This window comes from Sceloporus occidentalis, unplaced genomic scaffold (genome assembly GCF_023333645.1).
Source record: "Sceloporus occidentalis isolate IW3139 unplaced genomic scaffold, rSceOcc1.0.p SCAF_464, whole genome shotgun sequence".
Taxonomy (NCBI): Eukaryota; Metazoa; Chordata; class Lepidosauria; order Squamata; family Phrynosomatidae; genus Sceloporus; species Sceloporus occidentalis.
Genome location: NW_028317444.1, coordinates 117,655 through 133,488, shown reverse-complemented (window position 1 = coordinate 133,488; position 15,834 = coordinate 117,655). Strand labels below are relative to the sequence as shown.

The following is a 15,834-nucleotide window of genomic DNA, read 5'->3' as shown; positions in this document are numbered from 1 at the left end:
CAAAGCTTCCGTGAGGCAGGCACGCGGCAGCGCGAGACACACATAAAAACGCGACAAAGCGCTAGTGCATGCGCAATCGCATAAAAACTTACATAAGCTTCACAATTTTATTTTTTTTTATACAAATGCCTGACCTTTCCCTGACCCCACAGCCTATACCTAACAATAATAACCTGACCTTTATTTGCCCCCACAACCTCATGGCACCCTGCCCTATGGTTGTAGGCTTTATCATTATAGGCTTATAAAATGCAGCATTTAACACATGTTGTAAAGAGGGTAACTTTAAACAGAGAGCAGGTTACAGGGGTTGCAACTGGTACCATGCCCAGGGCCATAGGAAGGATGAGGCGAGAGAGGCACTCGCATTGGGTGCAGCCTCCAGGACTGGTTGGGGAGATCACAGATCTCTCTAACAGCTCCACAGGGCCCGTGGTGAAGCGCCTAAGAAAATGGTAGCGTATCTATAGGGGAGGGGGCCAGCAGAGAGGCCACCTCTCCAGGGCCGGTCTTCAGGGGACTGCTGAGGCAGCTGCACGATTGTGCTCTCCCCAACCAGCCCTGCTCATCAGGCGCCCCGGTGGGCAGTGCACACCAAGGCACCATCAGCGCTGGTCTGGGGAGGAGGTGTCCAATGAGCAGGGCTGGTTGGGGAGAGCACAACCCCCTCTAGCTGTGTGTAAAGGCAGCGTGTATAAGTATGTGTGTTTATGGACAGGTGTGTGTAATGGCATGTAAATAAAATAACCTCTATAATAAATATAGCTGGGGGGCACAATTTTCCATTCTTGCCTCTGGCCATGCCCACCTCTATGGGGGGCACGGGTGACCCCTTGTCCTTCTTGTCCACCCCTTTAAAGCAACTGGGTGTGTGTAATACCCACAGCTAGTTGGATACCTTGGGTCGGCTGGGATGGTGGGCAAATTCCCCACAAGCTGTTTCGGGACATAGATTGCACAGACAACTTGTTTGGGGACACAGATGGTACTGACAAACTGTTTGGGGCAAAGCTGGCAGGCTGACTGCTAATTCTGTACCTCAAAAAAGGCAACATGCTGATGATACCCAGGGAGTTCCAGACTCCTGTACCACCATATAATAAATTGAAAATTAAAATTATATTTTAATATATTTTAAGCTAACCCTACTATAAGAGTCTTGTTATCTTTATCAGTATCCTCTGCTCCATACCCTCAACACAGTTGTTACACTGCCGACCCCTTGCCAGCAATGAGGGGTCATTGTCCAATTTGGGACATATTTGAAGTCAGCAAAATCAAACCATATATTTTTGGAAATGCAGCGATTGCATCCTGTACAGTAATGTTGGCACATGAAAGAATTTCAAATAAAGGTTATTTCAAACATACTTTTCGAACAGCCCTACCGTCCCACAAATTTGATCTGGGAATATCCTTTTTCTTTTCTAAAACCAAGGCAGGTCCCTAACCATATTTTGAGGTATTTGGTATTGTAACCGTGAAGCTGTAATAGGTATCTATATCTGTATCCGTGGCTCAGGTTTATAAACCTGTGCATACTAGGTATTAATCTGGAGATATTGGCTGTTTTGGTGTATTTCTATTCAGCTGCACATAACCTGTACATAATCATTAGTGAAAGAAAAGCACTGAAAATGAATGCAACCAGAATGTTGGCAACACACCGGAAGTGTTAAAAATGTTATTAGAGAAATACCCTATGGGTATTGTTGGTACCCCAGCATACTAGATGTTACCAATATATACTTGATCATGAAGGGTTATGATCAGAAAAGGTATGATTTCTTTTTAACATTTCCATCCTCTAGCCCATGAAGCAGAAGGGTTACAGTTGCTTGATCATATGATTTATTTATTGTACTAATCAGCAATAATGAGAAATGAGCGTACCCCGCTATGTTTAGTTCCCTCCTACGTTAGTTCCTTCTCCCTTCCTATTATTTTGTGTGTTGTGTGACAACCAATCTTCTGGTGGAATTCCTAAATCAGCGTTTTTTCTATAGTCACATGACTTAAGGAAACGATGAAGTATATAAGTAGGGAACGGGGAAACATAAATTACAACGGGTCCAGCTTTTCACCGACGCGGAAGAAAAGAAATAAAGGAGGAGATATGGACACCGGTATGGACCAGAAACATAATAGGTACTTACTTTAATATTCGATTTATTTTAACCACTTTATGTGGAGATCGAACTATAAGAATCTTCATTACCCGTGGATCTTGCTTACTTGAGTTAGAAAGACTTGTTTATTAAACACTGTTTATCTGTAGTTACAGTGAGACAGTTTAGCTTCTAGGACATATTTGTATGAAAAAGTATATAAAACAACTAGAATATGTTAAATGGCATTTGCTGTCGATGAGTCCTTTTTTAATTATTTACTGTTAGGAAAGTTAAAATTATTAGTTCAGGGTTCCTTCACAAATAATGAAACGATATTGCAAAGCCACTTTCTGACTATATTTGTGGTAAAAGTAAAAATGCATTATAAAGTATGCCATTTGTTTAACGTAATGGGTACAAATAAAATGTTACACTTGAGCTATCTTCGGAAATGCATCTTTTTTGACAATCGATGTGAAAATTTGTAGAAGAGTCTAAGGTATTCCTTAAGAGCAAGGTTTGGTATTGAGTTACAGAAGACACTTTTGGACATGTGACCACTAAATTACACACACAGAAGGGAACGGTTTTAATGGAACAGCTGAATATTTACAAGACTTTTTTTTCTTATGAAAAGTAATGTAGAAATTGGAAGAGTGAGTGAATGGGTGAGTCCTCTCCTATAGGCAGTAAGGGAGCTAAAACTGGGGACGTACTAAACAGCATATTGGGGATGATGGGATGATGGGATGATTGGCTGCAATGTTCAGCACTATCAATAGGTGTCAGTATACTTTTTACACTCATGGTAAATCAAAGTATGTTCTTTTTGGTAGTTCTTGATACTAAGTTGCAACGAATACATTGCAAAAATAAGCTGCAAATGTTTAACTATTTACTTGCTGAAATATATACAGTTTTATAACGGAATCATGGTAAATTCTATAGAAATAATAGAAACATTTTAAGTAATCAACATATTGATATAATATGGTACATGTATGTGCAAACACCATATTTTACCTGTTTTGATTGGCACAATATGGGAATATATATTATTATTATTTTTACATGGGGATTATGGGTGGAATATTATAGTTACACATGCTAAGGAACACATTTGACCCATTTCTGATAAGAATATGGGTATAATTATTTTTTTACATGGGGATTATGGGTGGAATATTATAGTTACACATGCTAAGGAACATATTTGACCCATTTCTGATAAGAATATGGGTATAATTATTTTTTTACATGGGGATTATGGGTGGAATATTATAGTTACACTTGCTAAGGAACATATTTGACCCATTTCTGATAAGAATATGGGTATAATTATTTTTTTACATGGGGATTATGGGTGGAATATTATAGTTACACATGCTAAGGAACATATTTGACCTGTTTCGGATAAGAATATGGGTATACTCATATTTTATATTGGGAAATATGGGTGGAATATTATAGTTATACATGCTAAGGAACATATTTGACCCATTTCTGATAAGAATATGGGTATAATTATTTTTTTACATGGGGAATATGGGTGGAATATTATAGTTATACGTGCTAAGGAACATATTTGACCCATTCCTGATAAGAATATGGGTACAATTATTTTTTTACATGGGGATTATGGGTGGAATATTATAGTTACACATGCTAAGGAACATATTTGACCCATTTCTGATAAGAATATGGGTATAATTATTTTTTTTACATGGGGATTATGGGTGGAATATTATATTTACACATGCTAAGGAACATATTTGACCCATTTCTGATAAGAATATGGGAGTATTATCATTTTTACATGGGGATTATGGGTGGAATATTATAGTTACACATGCTAAGGAACATATTTGACCCGTTTCTGATAAGAATATGGGTATAATTATTTTTTTACATGGGGATTATGGGTGGAATATTATAGTTACACATGCTAAGGAACACATTTGACCTGTTTTTGATAAGAATATGGCTACAAATATTTTTTACATGGGGAATATGGGTGGAATATTATAGTTACACATGCTAAGGAACATATTTCACCCATTTCTGATAAGAATATGGGTATAATTATTTTTTTACATGGGGATTATGGGTGGAATATTATAGTTACACATGCTAAGGAACATATTTGACCCATTTCTGATAAGAATATGGGAGTATTATTTTTTTTATATGGGGATTATGGGTGGAATATTATAGTTTCACATGCCAAGGAACACATTTGACCCATTTCTGATAAAACTATGGGAATATTATTATTTTTACATGGGGATTATGGGTTGAATATAGGACTGCAACAACTAATCGATAAAATCGATAATAATCGATAATGAAAATCGTTACCAACGAATTTCATTATCGATTAGTTGGATCGATTTTTATCGATTATTAAATGAGGGTTTTTTCAGAGCAAACGCTCTGAAAAATACCCCTCATTATATAATCCGTTTAGTCTGACTCACAGCAGCAGCTCCTACTTACCAGTCCCTCCCTGTAATCACTGTGACAACTGGCCCCGCCCCCTTCCTTCTCCCAGAAGGCCAGAACCACATGGCTGTGACACTCATCTAACTGTAAGTATAAAATTAATATTTGGGCTACTGAAAGTTAGGGGAGGTGGGAGTTAATTTAGGGGCAGTTATGGTTAATGGGGTGTTTAGGGTTAATTTAGGGGCAGTTAGGGTTAATGGGGTGTTTAGGGTTAATTTAGGGACAGTTATGGTTAATAGGGTGTTTAGGGTTAATTTAGGGGCAGCTATGGTTAATAGGGTGTTTAGGGTTAATTTAGGGGCAGCTATGGTTAATAGGGTGTTTATGGTTAATTTAGGGGCAGCTATGGTTAATGGTGTGTTTAGGGTTAATTTAGGAGCAGCTGTGGTTAATGGGGTGTTTGGGGTTAATTTGAGGCAGTTTTGGTTAATGGTATGTTTAGGGTTAATTTAGGGGCTGTTGTGGTTCATGGGGTCTTTAGGGTTAATTTAGGGGATGCTGTGGTTGATGGGGTCTTTAGGGTTAATTTAGGGGCAGTTATGGTTAATGGGGTGTTTAGGGTTAATTTAATGATGAGGACTGAGGGTTAATTTTATTAATTTATTAAAGTTAACTTAAGGTGCAGTTAGAGATAAAGGGGGGCAAACTAAGGGGAATCTAAATCCTGGGGGCAGTGAAGATTAACCCAGTACTTATTTATAAAAGTATGGTCTGTGACTCTATGAGGGGACTATGAGATATCTGGGGGGTATAAGGCATATCTGGGGAGGACGGAGTGACATATCTGGGGGTATAAGGCATATAGGGTATATAAGGCATATGTGGGGAGGGCAGTGTGGCATGTCTGGGGAGGACAGAGTGGTGTATCAGGGTGTATAAGGCAGATCTGGGGCCACAGTGGCATATCTGGGGGTAGAGTGGAGTGGCTTATCTGGGGGTAGAGTGGAGTGGCATATGTGGGGAGGGCAGTGTGGCATGTCTGGGAGGCAGTGTGGCATGTCTGGGGAGGATGGAGTGGTATGTCTGGGGAGGATGGAGTGGTGTATCGGGGTATAAGGTGTATCAGGCACAGTGGCATATGTGGGAGGCAGCGTGGAGTGACATATGTGGGAGGCAGAGTGGAGTGGCATATGTGGGAGGCAGCGTGGAGTGGCATATGTGGGAGGCAGCATGGAGTGGTATATTTGGGAGGCAGCGTGGAGTGGCATATGTGAGAGGCAGAGTGGAGTGGCATATGTGGGAGGCAGCGTGGAGTGGTATATTTGGGAGGCAGAGTGGAGTGGCATATGTGGGAGGCAGAGTGGCATATGTGGGAGGCAGCGTGGAGTGGCATATGTGGGAGGCAGCGTGGAGTGGCATATGTGGGAGGCAGCGTGGAGTGGCATATGTGGGAGGCAGAGTGGAGTGGTATATGTGGGACGCAGAGTGGTATATGTGGGAGGCAGAGTGGCATATGTGGGAGGCAGCGTGGAGTGGTATATTTGGGAGGCAGCGTGGAGTGGCATATGTGGGAGGCAGCGTGGAGTGGCATATGTGGAAGGCAGCGTGGAGTGGCATATGTGGGAGGCAGCGTGGAGTGGCATATGTGGGAGGCAGTGTGGAGTGGTATATTTGGGAGGCAGAGTGGAATGGCATATGTGGGAGGCAGCGTGGAGTGGCATATGTGGGAGGCAGCGTGGAGTGGCATATGTGGGAGGCAGCGTGGAGTGGCATATGTGGGGGGCAGCGTGGAGTGGTATATGTGGGGGGCAGCGTGGAGTGGCATATGTGGGAGGCAGCGTGGCATGTCTGGGAGGCAGCATGGCAAGCCTGGGCTCAAACGTGCATAAATTGGGGTTGGCTGGTTGCAAAATAAAGGCAAGAAATGCATTTTATCAAAGTTTTTTTTATTATGCTGTTTGTATTTAATATAATTTGTTTATTACATTATTTTAAATAAATGAAAAATTTACATTCATTTTTTTTATCCGATTCATCGATTAATCGAAAAATAATCGGCCAACTAATCGATTATGAAAATAATCGTTAATTGCAGCCCTAGTTGAATATCATGGTTACAGATGCCAAGGAAAAAATTTGACCTTTTTCTGAAAGGAATATGGGAGTATTATTATTTTTATATGGGGATTATGGGTGGAATATTATAGTTACACATGCTAAGGAACATATTTGACACATTTCTGATAAGAATATGGGTATAATTATTTTTTTACATGGGGATTATGGGGGGAATATTATAGTTACACATGCTAAGGAACACATTTGACCTGTTTTTGATAAGAATATGGCTATAAATATTTTTTACATGGGGAATATGGGTGGAATATTATAGTTACACATGCTAAGGAACATATTTCACCCATTTCTGACAAGAATATGGGTATAATTATTTTTTTACATGAGGATTATGGGTGGAATATTATAGTTACACATGCTAAGGAACATATTTGACCCATTTCTGATAAGAATATGGGAGTATTATTTTTTTTATATGGGGATTATGGGTGGAATATTATAGTTTCACATGCCAAGGAACACATTTGACCCATTTCTGATAAAACTATGGGAATATTATTATTTTTACATGGGGATTATGGGTTGAATATCATGGTTACAGATGCCAAGGAACAAATTTGACCTTTTTCTGAAAGGAATATGGGAGTATTATTATTTTTATATGGGGATTATGGGTGGAATATTATAGTTACACATGCTAAGGAACATATTTGACACATTTCTGATAAGAATATGAGTATAATTATTTTTTTACATGGGGATTATGGGTGGAATATTATAGTAACACATGCTAAAAAACATATTTCACCCATTTCTGATAAGAATATGGGTATACTCATTTTTTTACATGGGGATTATGGGTGGAATATTATAGTTTCACATGCCAAGGAACACATTTGACACATTTCTGATAAGAATATGGGAGTATTATTATTTTTATATGGGGATTATGGGTTGAATATCATGGTTACAGATGCCAAGGAACAAATTTGACCTGTTTCGGATAAGAATATGGGTATACTCATTTTTTTACATGGGGATTATGGGTGGAATATTATAGTTACACATGCTAAGGAATTTATTTGACCCATTTCTGATAAGAATATGGGAGTATTATTATTTTTATATGGGGATTATGGGTGGAATATTATAGTTACACATGCTAAGGAACATATTTGACCCATTTCTGATAAGAATATGGGAGTATTATTATTTTTATATGGGGATTATGGGTAGAATATTATAGTTTAACATGCCAAGTGTCACATACAAGTAGTTTGGAGACACCGTGGTCAGGTAGGACTCCAGGACAGGATTAAGGAGATCAGGATAAACGATAAACAAGCCGAGGTCAGGATACAGGTTAACAACGTAGTCAGGCAAGCCGAGGTCAAACACAGGAATCAAGAAGGTAAACGCTATCTGGGTGTTAGCACAAGGCATAGACGACCATCAGAAGGCAAGGTGAAACTGGTCTGAGGGGTTTAAATGGAGAACCGCAGAGGAAGTCTGAATCTCCCATCAGCCCCTCATGACATCACTTCCGGTGTCGGTGAATCGTGGCCATTTTGTGGATGGCGTAATCTCCCTTCATAAATTCCCGCAGTATGCGAGTTCGCCACTAGAGGGTGCGCGCAGCAGCAGGACGCCGTGTACCAGGAGGTCTGCCTCTCCTGCGCGGCACTTCAGAGGAAGGTAGTGGAAGCGGCCTTGCGGTGGACGGGGGTCTCCCTGTCCCTCGTGGAGGTGGCTGTGCGTTGGAGGGGGGGGTCTCCCTCTCCCTCTCCCTCGTGGAGGATGCTGCGGAGATGGCCGTGCGCGGCCGGGGGGTTTCCCTCTCCTGCGTGGAGGCTGCTGCGGCAACATGGGAGCCAAGGGCAGGTGAGTAACACCAAGGAACACATTTGACCCATTTCTGATAAAAATATGGGAATATTATTATTTTTACATGGGGATTATGGGTTGAATATCATGGTTACAGATGCCAAGGAACAAATTTGACCTTTTTCTGAAAGGAATATGGGAGTATTATTATTTTTATATGGGGATTATGGGTGGAATATTATAGTTACACATGCTAAGGAACATATTTGACCCATTTCTGATAAGAATATGGGAGTATTATTTTTTTATATGGGGATTATGGGTAGAATATTATAGTTTAACATGCCAAGGAACACATTTGACCAATTTCTGATAAGAATATGGGAATATTATTATTTTTACATGGGGATTATGGGTTGAATATCATGGTTACAGATGCCAAGGAACAAATTTGACCTTTTTCTGAAAGGAATATGGGAGTATTATTATTTTTATATGGGGATTATGGGTGGACTATTATAGTTACACATGCTAAGGAACATATTTGACCCATTTCTGATAAGAATATGGCTATAAATATTTTTTACATGGGGAATATGGGTGGAATATTATAGTTACACATGCTAAGGAACATATTTGACCCGTTTCTGATAAGAATATGGGTATAATTATTTTTTTACATGGGGATTATGGGTGGAATATTATAGTTACACATGCTAAGGAACACATAATATTCCACCCATAATCCCCCCGTAAAAAATAATTATACCCATATTCTTATCAGAAACAGGTGAAATACGTTCCTTAGCATCTGTAACTATAATATTCCACCCATAATCCCCATGTAAAAAATATTATACCCATATTCTTATCAGAAATGGGTCAAATGTGTTAGCATGTGTAACCATGATATTCCACTCATAATCCCCATGTAAAAATAATAATACTCCCATATTCCTATCAGACAAAGGTCAAATTTGTTCCTTGGCATCTGTAACCATGATATTCCAACCATAATCCCCATGTAAAAAAAACATATTTATAGCCATATTCTTTTAGAAAAAGGTCAAATGTGTTACTTAGCATGTGTAACTATAATATTCCTCCCATAATCCCCATGTAAAAAAATGAGTACACCCATATTCTTATCAGAAATAGATCAAATGTGTTCCTTAGCATGTGTAACAATCCCCATGTAAAAAATGAGTATACCCATATTCTTATCAAAAACAGGTCAAATGTGTTCCTTAGCATGTGTAACTATAATATTCCACCCATAATCCCCATGTAAAAAAATAATTATACCCATATTCTTATCAGAAATGGGTCAAATATGTTCTTTAGCATGTGTAACTATAATATTCCACCCATATTCCCCATGTAAAAAATATTTATAGCCATATTCTTATCAGAAATGGGTCAAATATGTTCCTTAGCATGTGTAACTATAATATTCCACCCATAATCCCCATATAAAAATAATAATACTCCCATATTCTTATCAGAAATGGGTCAAATATGTTCCTTAGCATGTGTAACTATAATATTCCACCCATAATCCCCATGTAAAAAAATGAGTATACCCATATTCTTATCCGAAACAGGTCAAATTTGTTCCTTGGCATCTCTAACCATGATATTCAACCCATAATCCACATGTAAAAATAATAATATTCCCATATTCTTATCAGAAATGTGTCAAATGTGTTCCTTAGCATGTGTAACTATAATATTCCACCCATAATCCCCATGTAAAAAAATAATTATACTCATATTCTTATCAGAAATGTGTCAATTATGTTCCTTAGCATGTGTAACTATAATATTCCACCCATAATCCCCATATAAAAATAATAATACTCCCATATTCCTTTCAGAAAAAGGTCAAATTTGTTCCTTGGCATCTGTAACCATGATATTCAACCCATAATCCCCATGTAAAAATAATAATATTCCCATATTCTTATCAGAAATGGGTCAAATGTGTTCCTTGGCATGTTAAACTATAATATTCTACCCATAATCCCCATATAAAAATAATAATACTCCCATATTCTTATCAGAAATGGGTCAAATATGTTCCTTAGCATGTGTAACTATAATATTCCACCCATAATCCCCATACAAAAATAATAATACTCCCATATTCCTTTCAGAAAAAGGTCAAATTTGTTCCTTGGCATCTGTAACCATGATATTCAACCCATAATCCCCATGTAAAAATAATAATATTCCCATATTCTTATCAGAAATGGGTCAAATGTGTTCCTTGGCATGTTAAACTATAATATTCTACCCATAATCCCCATGTAAAAAAATAATTATACCCATATTCTTATCAGAAATGGGTCAAATATGTTCCTTAGCATGTGTAACTATAATATTCCACCCATAATCCCCATGTAAAAAAATAATTATACCCATATTCTTATCAGAAATGGGTCAAATATGTTCCTTAGCATGTGTAACTATAATATTCCACCCATAATCCCCATGTAAAAAAATGAGTATACCCATATTCTTATCCGAAACAGGTCAAATTTGTTCCTTGGCATCTGTAACCATGATATTCAACCCATAATCCCCATGTAAAAATAATAATATTCCCATATTCCTATCAGAAATGTGTCGAATGTGTTCCTTGGCATGTGAAACTATAATATTCCACCCATAATCCCCATATAAAAATAATAATACTCCCATATTCCTTTTAGAAAAAGGTCAAATTTGTTCCTTGGCATCTGTAACCATGATATTCAATCCATAATCCCCATGTAAAAATAATAATATTCCCATCGTTTTACCAGAAATGGGTCAAATGTGTTCCTTGGCATGTGAAACTATAATATTCCACCCATAATCCCCATATAAAAAAATAATACTCCCATATTCTTATCAGAAATGGGTCAAATATGTTCCTTAGCATCTGTAACTATAATATTCCACCCATAATCCCCATGTAAAAAAATATTTATAGCCATATTCTTATCAAAAACAGGTCAAATGTGTTCCTTAGCATGTGTAACTATAATATTCCACACATAATCCCCATGTAAAAAAATATTTATAGCCATATTCTTATCAAAAACAGGTCAAATGTGTTCCTTAGCATGTGTAAATATAATATTCCACCCATAATTCCCATGTAAAAAAATGAGTATACCCATATTTTTATCCGAAATGGGTCAAATATGTTCCTTAGCATGTGTAACTATAATATTCCACCCATAATCCCCATGTAAAAATAATAATATTCCCATATTCTTATCAGAAATGGGTCAAATGTGTTCCTTAGCATGTGAAACTATAATATGCCACCCATAATCCCCATATAAAAATAATAATAATATATATTCCCATATTGTGCCAATCAAAACAGGTAAAATATGGTGTTTGCACATACATGTACCATATTATATCAATATGTTGATTACTTAAAATGTTTCTATTATTTCTATATAATTTACCATGATTCCGTTATAAAACTGTATATAAAAGTATACTGACACCTATTGATAGTGCTGAACATTGCAGCCAATCATCCCATCATCCCCAATATGCTGTTTAGTACGTCCCCTAAAACTGGGACTAGATAAATAGGAATGACAAGCTTTTAGGAAATGGAATATGAAGTGAGTAACTTGTGATTAATGGGGGGCAAAATATGAAGGTAACATATTGGGAAGAGGGGGAGGAAAAATACAGGGGATTTTAATTACACAGAACAGTTTTATGTCTAATTAGTCTTATTTATGACCTGGAAAGACTAGGGGGGGCTCAATATGTGTAGCTAGGAGAAAAGAAGGGAAGTATGGTAGGAACATTTAACCCCTTAATGACCGAGCTGTTTTTTTCTTTTTGTACCTTTTGTGACTGTGGTGCTCTTGTTTTTCCTCTTGTTTTTACTGTACCCACACAAGTTATATATTTTTTGGACAAGAAGGTCTTTCTTAAGATACCATTATTATGATCATATGATCTAATTTACTATTGAAAAAACACACTTTTAGTTTTACTTAAAATCTTTTACTGGTCTACAATGGCTAATGAAAAAAAACCTGCTCACTAGATTCTAATATTTGTCCTGAGTTTTGTAATAGTCTTTATGGTTTTTTTTGGAAGTTATAGTGCAAACCATATATTTTTGAAAACTAAACACCCCAGGGTATTTCAGATGCTAGTGTTTTAACTCTTTCCATGCACTAATTCTACCACCAGCCTTTGCCAAAGTTTGTGGTAGTCATTTTTGTACAAATTGTACTTCAGCTATAAATTTACAACTCCTGGTATATGCCACTTCCAAACAACACCCCAGTATGTGTTTAGCAACATCTCCCGAGTACAGTGATACTACCCATGCATGGGTTTGATGGGTTATTTAGAAGCTAATAGGCTGCATTTGGGACATGCACAATTCAGTTATTCAATTTGAATTTTGACATCTTTGAAGGCGGCCAAACTTTTCTTTTCCCCTTTTTTAAAATAAGTGTTATATGTCACTGCCAAACAACACCCCAATATGTGTTCAGCAACATCTCCTGAGCACAGTGATACCATCCATCCATTTTTTTATTTTGACATCTAGTCAGCCTGCCCCATGTCGTATTTGGGACATCTTTGAACCCTGCCAACTCAATTTACCCCATCAAACCATACATTTTTGAAAATTTTTTGAAAAATAGACACATCATGTGTATTTTAACTTTTCACAGTGCTCATAAAAATAAACTTTTTTATGTATATTTATATATATATATATTTTTTTTTTTTACATTGTATTGGAATGGATCCCTGATCCTTAATAGCCTCTTAAAGCTCTTTTAAATTAGGAGTCCATCTCCTGGGGAGGGATCACACAGGATCCCTGGAGCAGATTTTGGTGCTGCTGAATGGCTCTGAACAAAGAAAGACCCTTGGTCACTTTCTAAACTCATTTAATGCTGTAACGTGCCAGGCATGTCATCGGTCTTTAACCGACCGTTTCTTCATAACGTACCTGGCACATATATAAATACTATTTCCAGGGCTTTCTTTAACCCCTTTAGTCCCAGGGGTTTTTGATAACTCAAGTCCCAGAGCAATTTTGCCATTTTTGCGGTATGTCGGTTCAGAGATTATTCCCCTTTCCTGCAAATAGTGTACCCACGTAAACTATATATATTGTTTTTTCAAGGAGAGATAGAGCTTTCTTTTGATACCATAGTTAGATAATTAGCTGAAGATTTGGAATCAGAAATTTAGAAAAAAATAGCGAAAATTAGAAAAAAAACTATTTTTATATATTTTCCCTTCTGAAACCTCACAAAATTAGGTGAGGTGGCAGAAAATCGCCTCCAACGTTATCATTCAGGTGTCCTAATTTCAGAAACACCTAATTTATATAGAATGTCCATACTTTCCCAGCACTTATAGGGGACACACTATAAGGTGTACATTATTTTGTACAAAGCCGTAGAATTTTTACATTAGGTATGATGGGATTGCAACTCTAATTTTAAATAAATAAACCAAAAATACCCACAAAGGTATATATATATCTGTAAAGCAGCCAACCCAGACTATCCTATCAGGGGTATTTGGGCACTTTTCATGTAGCTTTTTGGCCACCATTCACTGTCAAAGGTGGCCACAGAAATTATTTCCTGCACTTTTTTTTCACCAAGACTCCTGTGTTGATTTTTATTGCACAGGGTATGTGTTACGGCAGAGAAACCTTGCCAAAATTATTTAGCTGCATCTCCGGATTACAGAAATACCCCACATCCTTATTTTTTTTCTTCTTCTAGAAGGTCATATCCATCCCTTACATATAGTACCCTATAGGGTACTATTTTTCATACCTATGGCTTAACGGGTTTGGGGTGTGTGAAGGGGACAGGGGGTTATACCTTTTAGATGTTGTGCTAGGCCAGGGCTCGACAAATCCCAGGCGCCAGGTCGCCACGGCGACTCAGAATTTTGTCCTGGCGCCTAGGTGTTTGTCAGCCTGTGATCGCGGGGGGCGCTGCTGTCTGCCCAGGAGTCTGGGCAGACAGCACAGCCACTCAGGGCCCGCCCCCGAGCCTGAGATCACTCCCACGGAGTGATTCTGTAGGCTGAAACCGCGATTGCATGAAAACCTGCAATCGCGTTTTCAGCTGCCACAGGCATCTTCAGGAAAGGAGGTTGAGTGTTGATTGGGACCTGACACAACACCCCCCTGCTGCCTGATCGCTCCATGAGAGCGAAGGTGCAGCGTTAACCCCTTCAATGCCTTCAATTCATTTTACGGGTTAATTCCCGTTTAGTACGGGGCTCTGCTGCTGGTGGTCTGCCTGAAAGCCCAGGCAGGCCAGCAACAGCAAAAACGAGCCCCCACAAGCCCTGTGATGACTCCTGTAGGCATGGAAGCCTACAGCAGTCATCAAAGAGACTCCCCCTGCAATGGCTGGTCTATAGACCAGCAATTGCGTCCCAGCTGCCAGAGGCAGCTTCAGGGACAGGGGGAGAGGGTTATTTGGTCTCCACATGAGTGTGGAGACCAGCCCCAACACCCCCCTGCTGCCTGATCGCTCCATGAGAGCGACAGTGCAGCGTTAACCCCTTTAATTCCACAATTTTGTATAACACATTCGTGGCATTGCAGGGGTTAACATTTGTCCCCACAAGCTTGTGGGGACTAAATATCAGTCAATGCTGTGCTCCAATGGAACATCAGCATTGGAAGCGTTAAAAAAAATAATAATAATAATAAAAAAAACCAAAAAAAACAAACCAGCACTGACCTGAAAGTCCAGGGTGCTTCCAGGTCAAATGCTGTGATTTTAGTAAGCGGGCTGATGATGATCAGATCACTCCTAACCGACTGTTAGTTTAAAAAAAAAATCCTGGCTCCTAACTTTTTTAGCTGGCGCCTAGATTCACAACAAATTTGTCAAGCCCTGTGCTAGGCAGGCAGTGGCGTCTCCAGGTTTCATATTTAGGGGGGCACATGGGGGGCCAGGGACCAAAGTAGGGGGGCCAATTATAAAACGGTACATATACACTATATATATATATATATATATATATATATATATATATATATATATATATACACACACAGACGTTAGACGTGCATTTTTAACTACATAATATGCACTTATCTCTTTGAAGTAAAGACTGTGATTAAAATATGATTTCAAAATAACAGCTAAATTGACAGTTATTTTTCATTCTTTAATATTAGCCCCTGCTGACGATATATATAAATATTAGACCCTGCTGCAGATATATAGAAATATTACACCCTGCTTCCGATATATATTAATATTAACCCCTGCTGCGGATATATATTAATATTAGCCCCTGCTGCGGATACATACTTATATTATACCCTGCTGCCGATATACATAGAAAT

At 38.3% G+C, this 15,834-nt stretch overlaps 1 protein-coding gene across 1 annotated transcript in view; it reads left to right on the top strand.

Moving 5' to 3' along the window:
- The first annotated feature begins 345 nt into the window (after positions 1–345).
- Positions 346–15,834, top strand: part of LOC149271750 (heme oxygenase 1-like) — a 28,106-nt gene continuing 12,617 nt past the window's right edge. The window contains exon 1 of the mRNA XM_089507146.1: positions 346–455. Within this exon, the coding sequence (XP_089363272.1) occupies positions 346–455 (110 nt within the window). The remainder of the gene's footprint in view (positions 456–15,834) is intronic.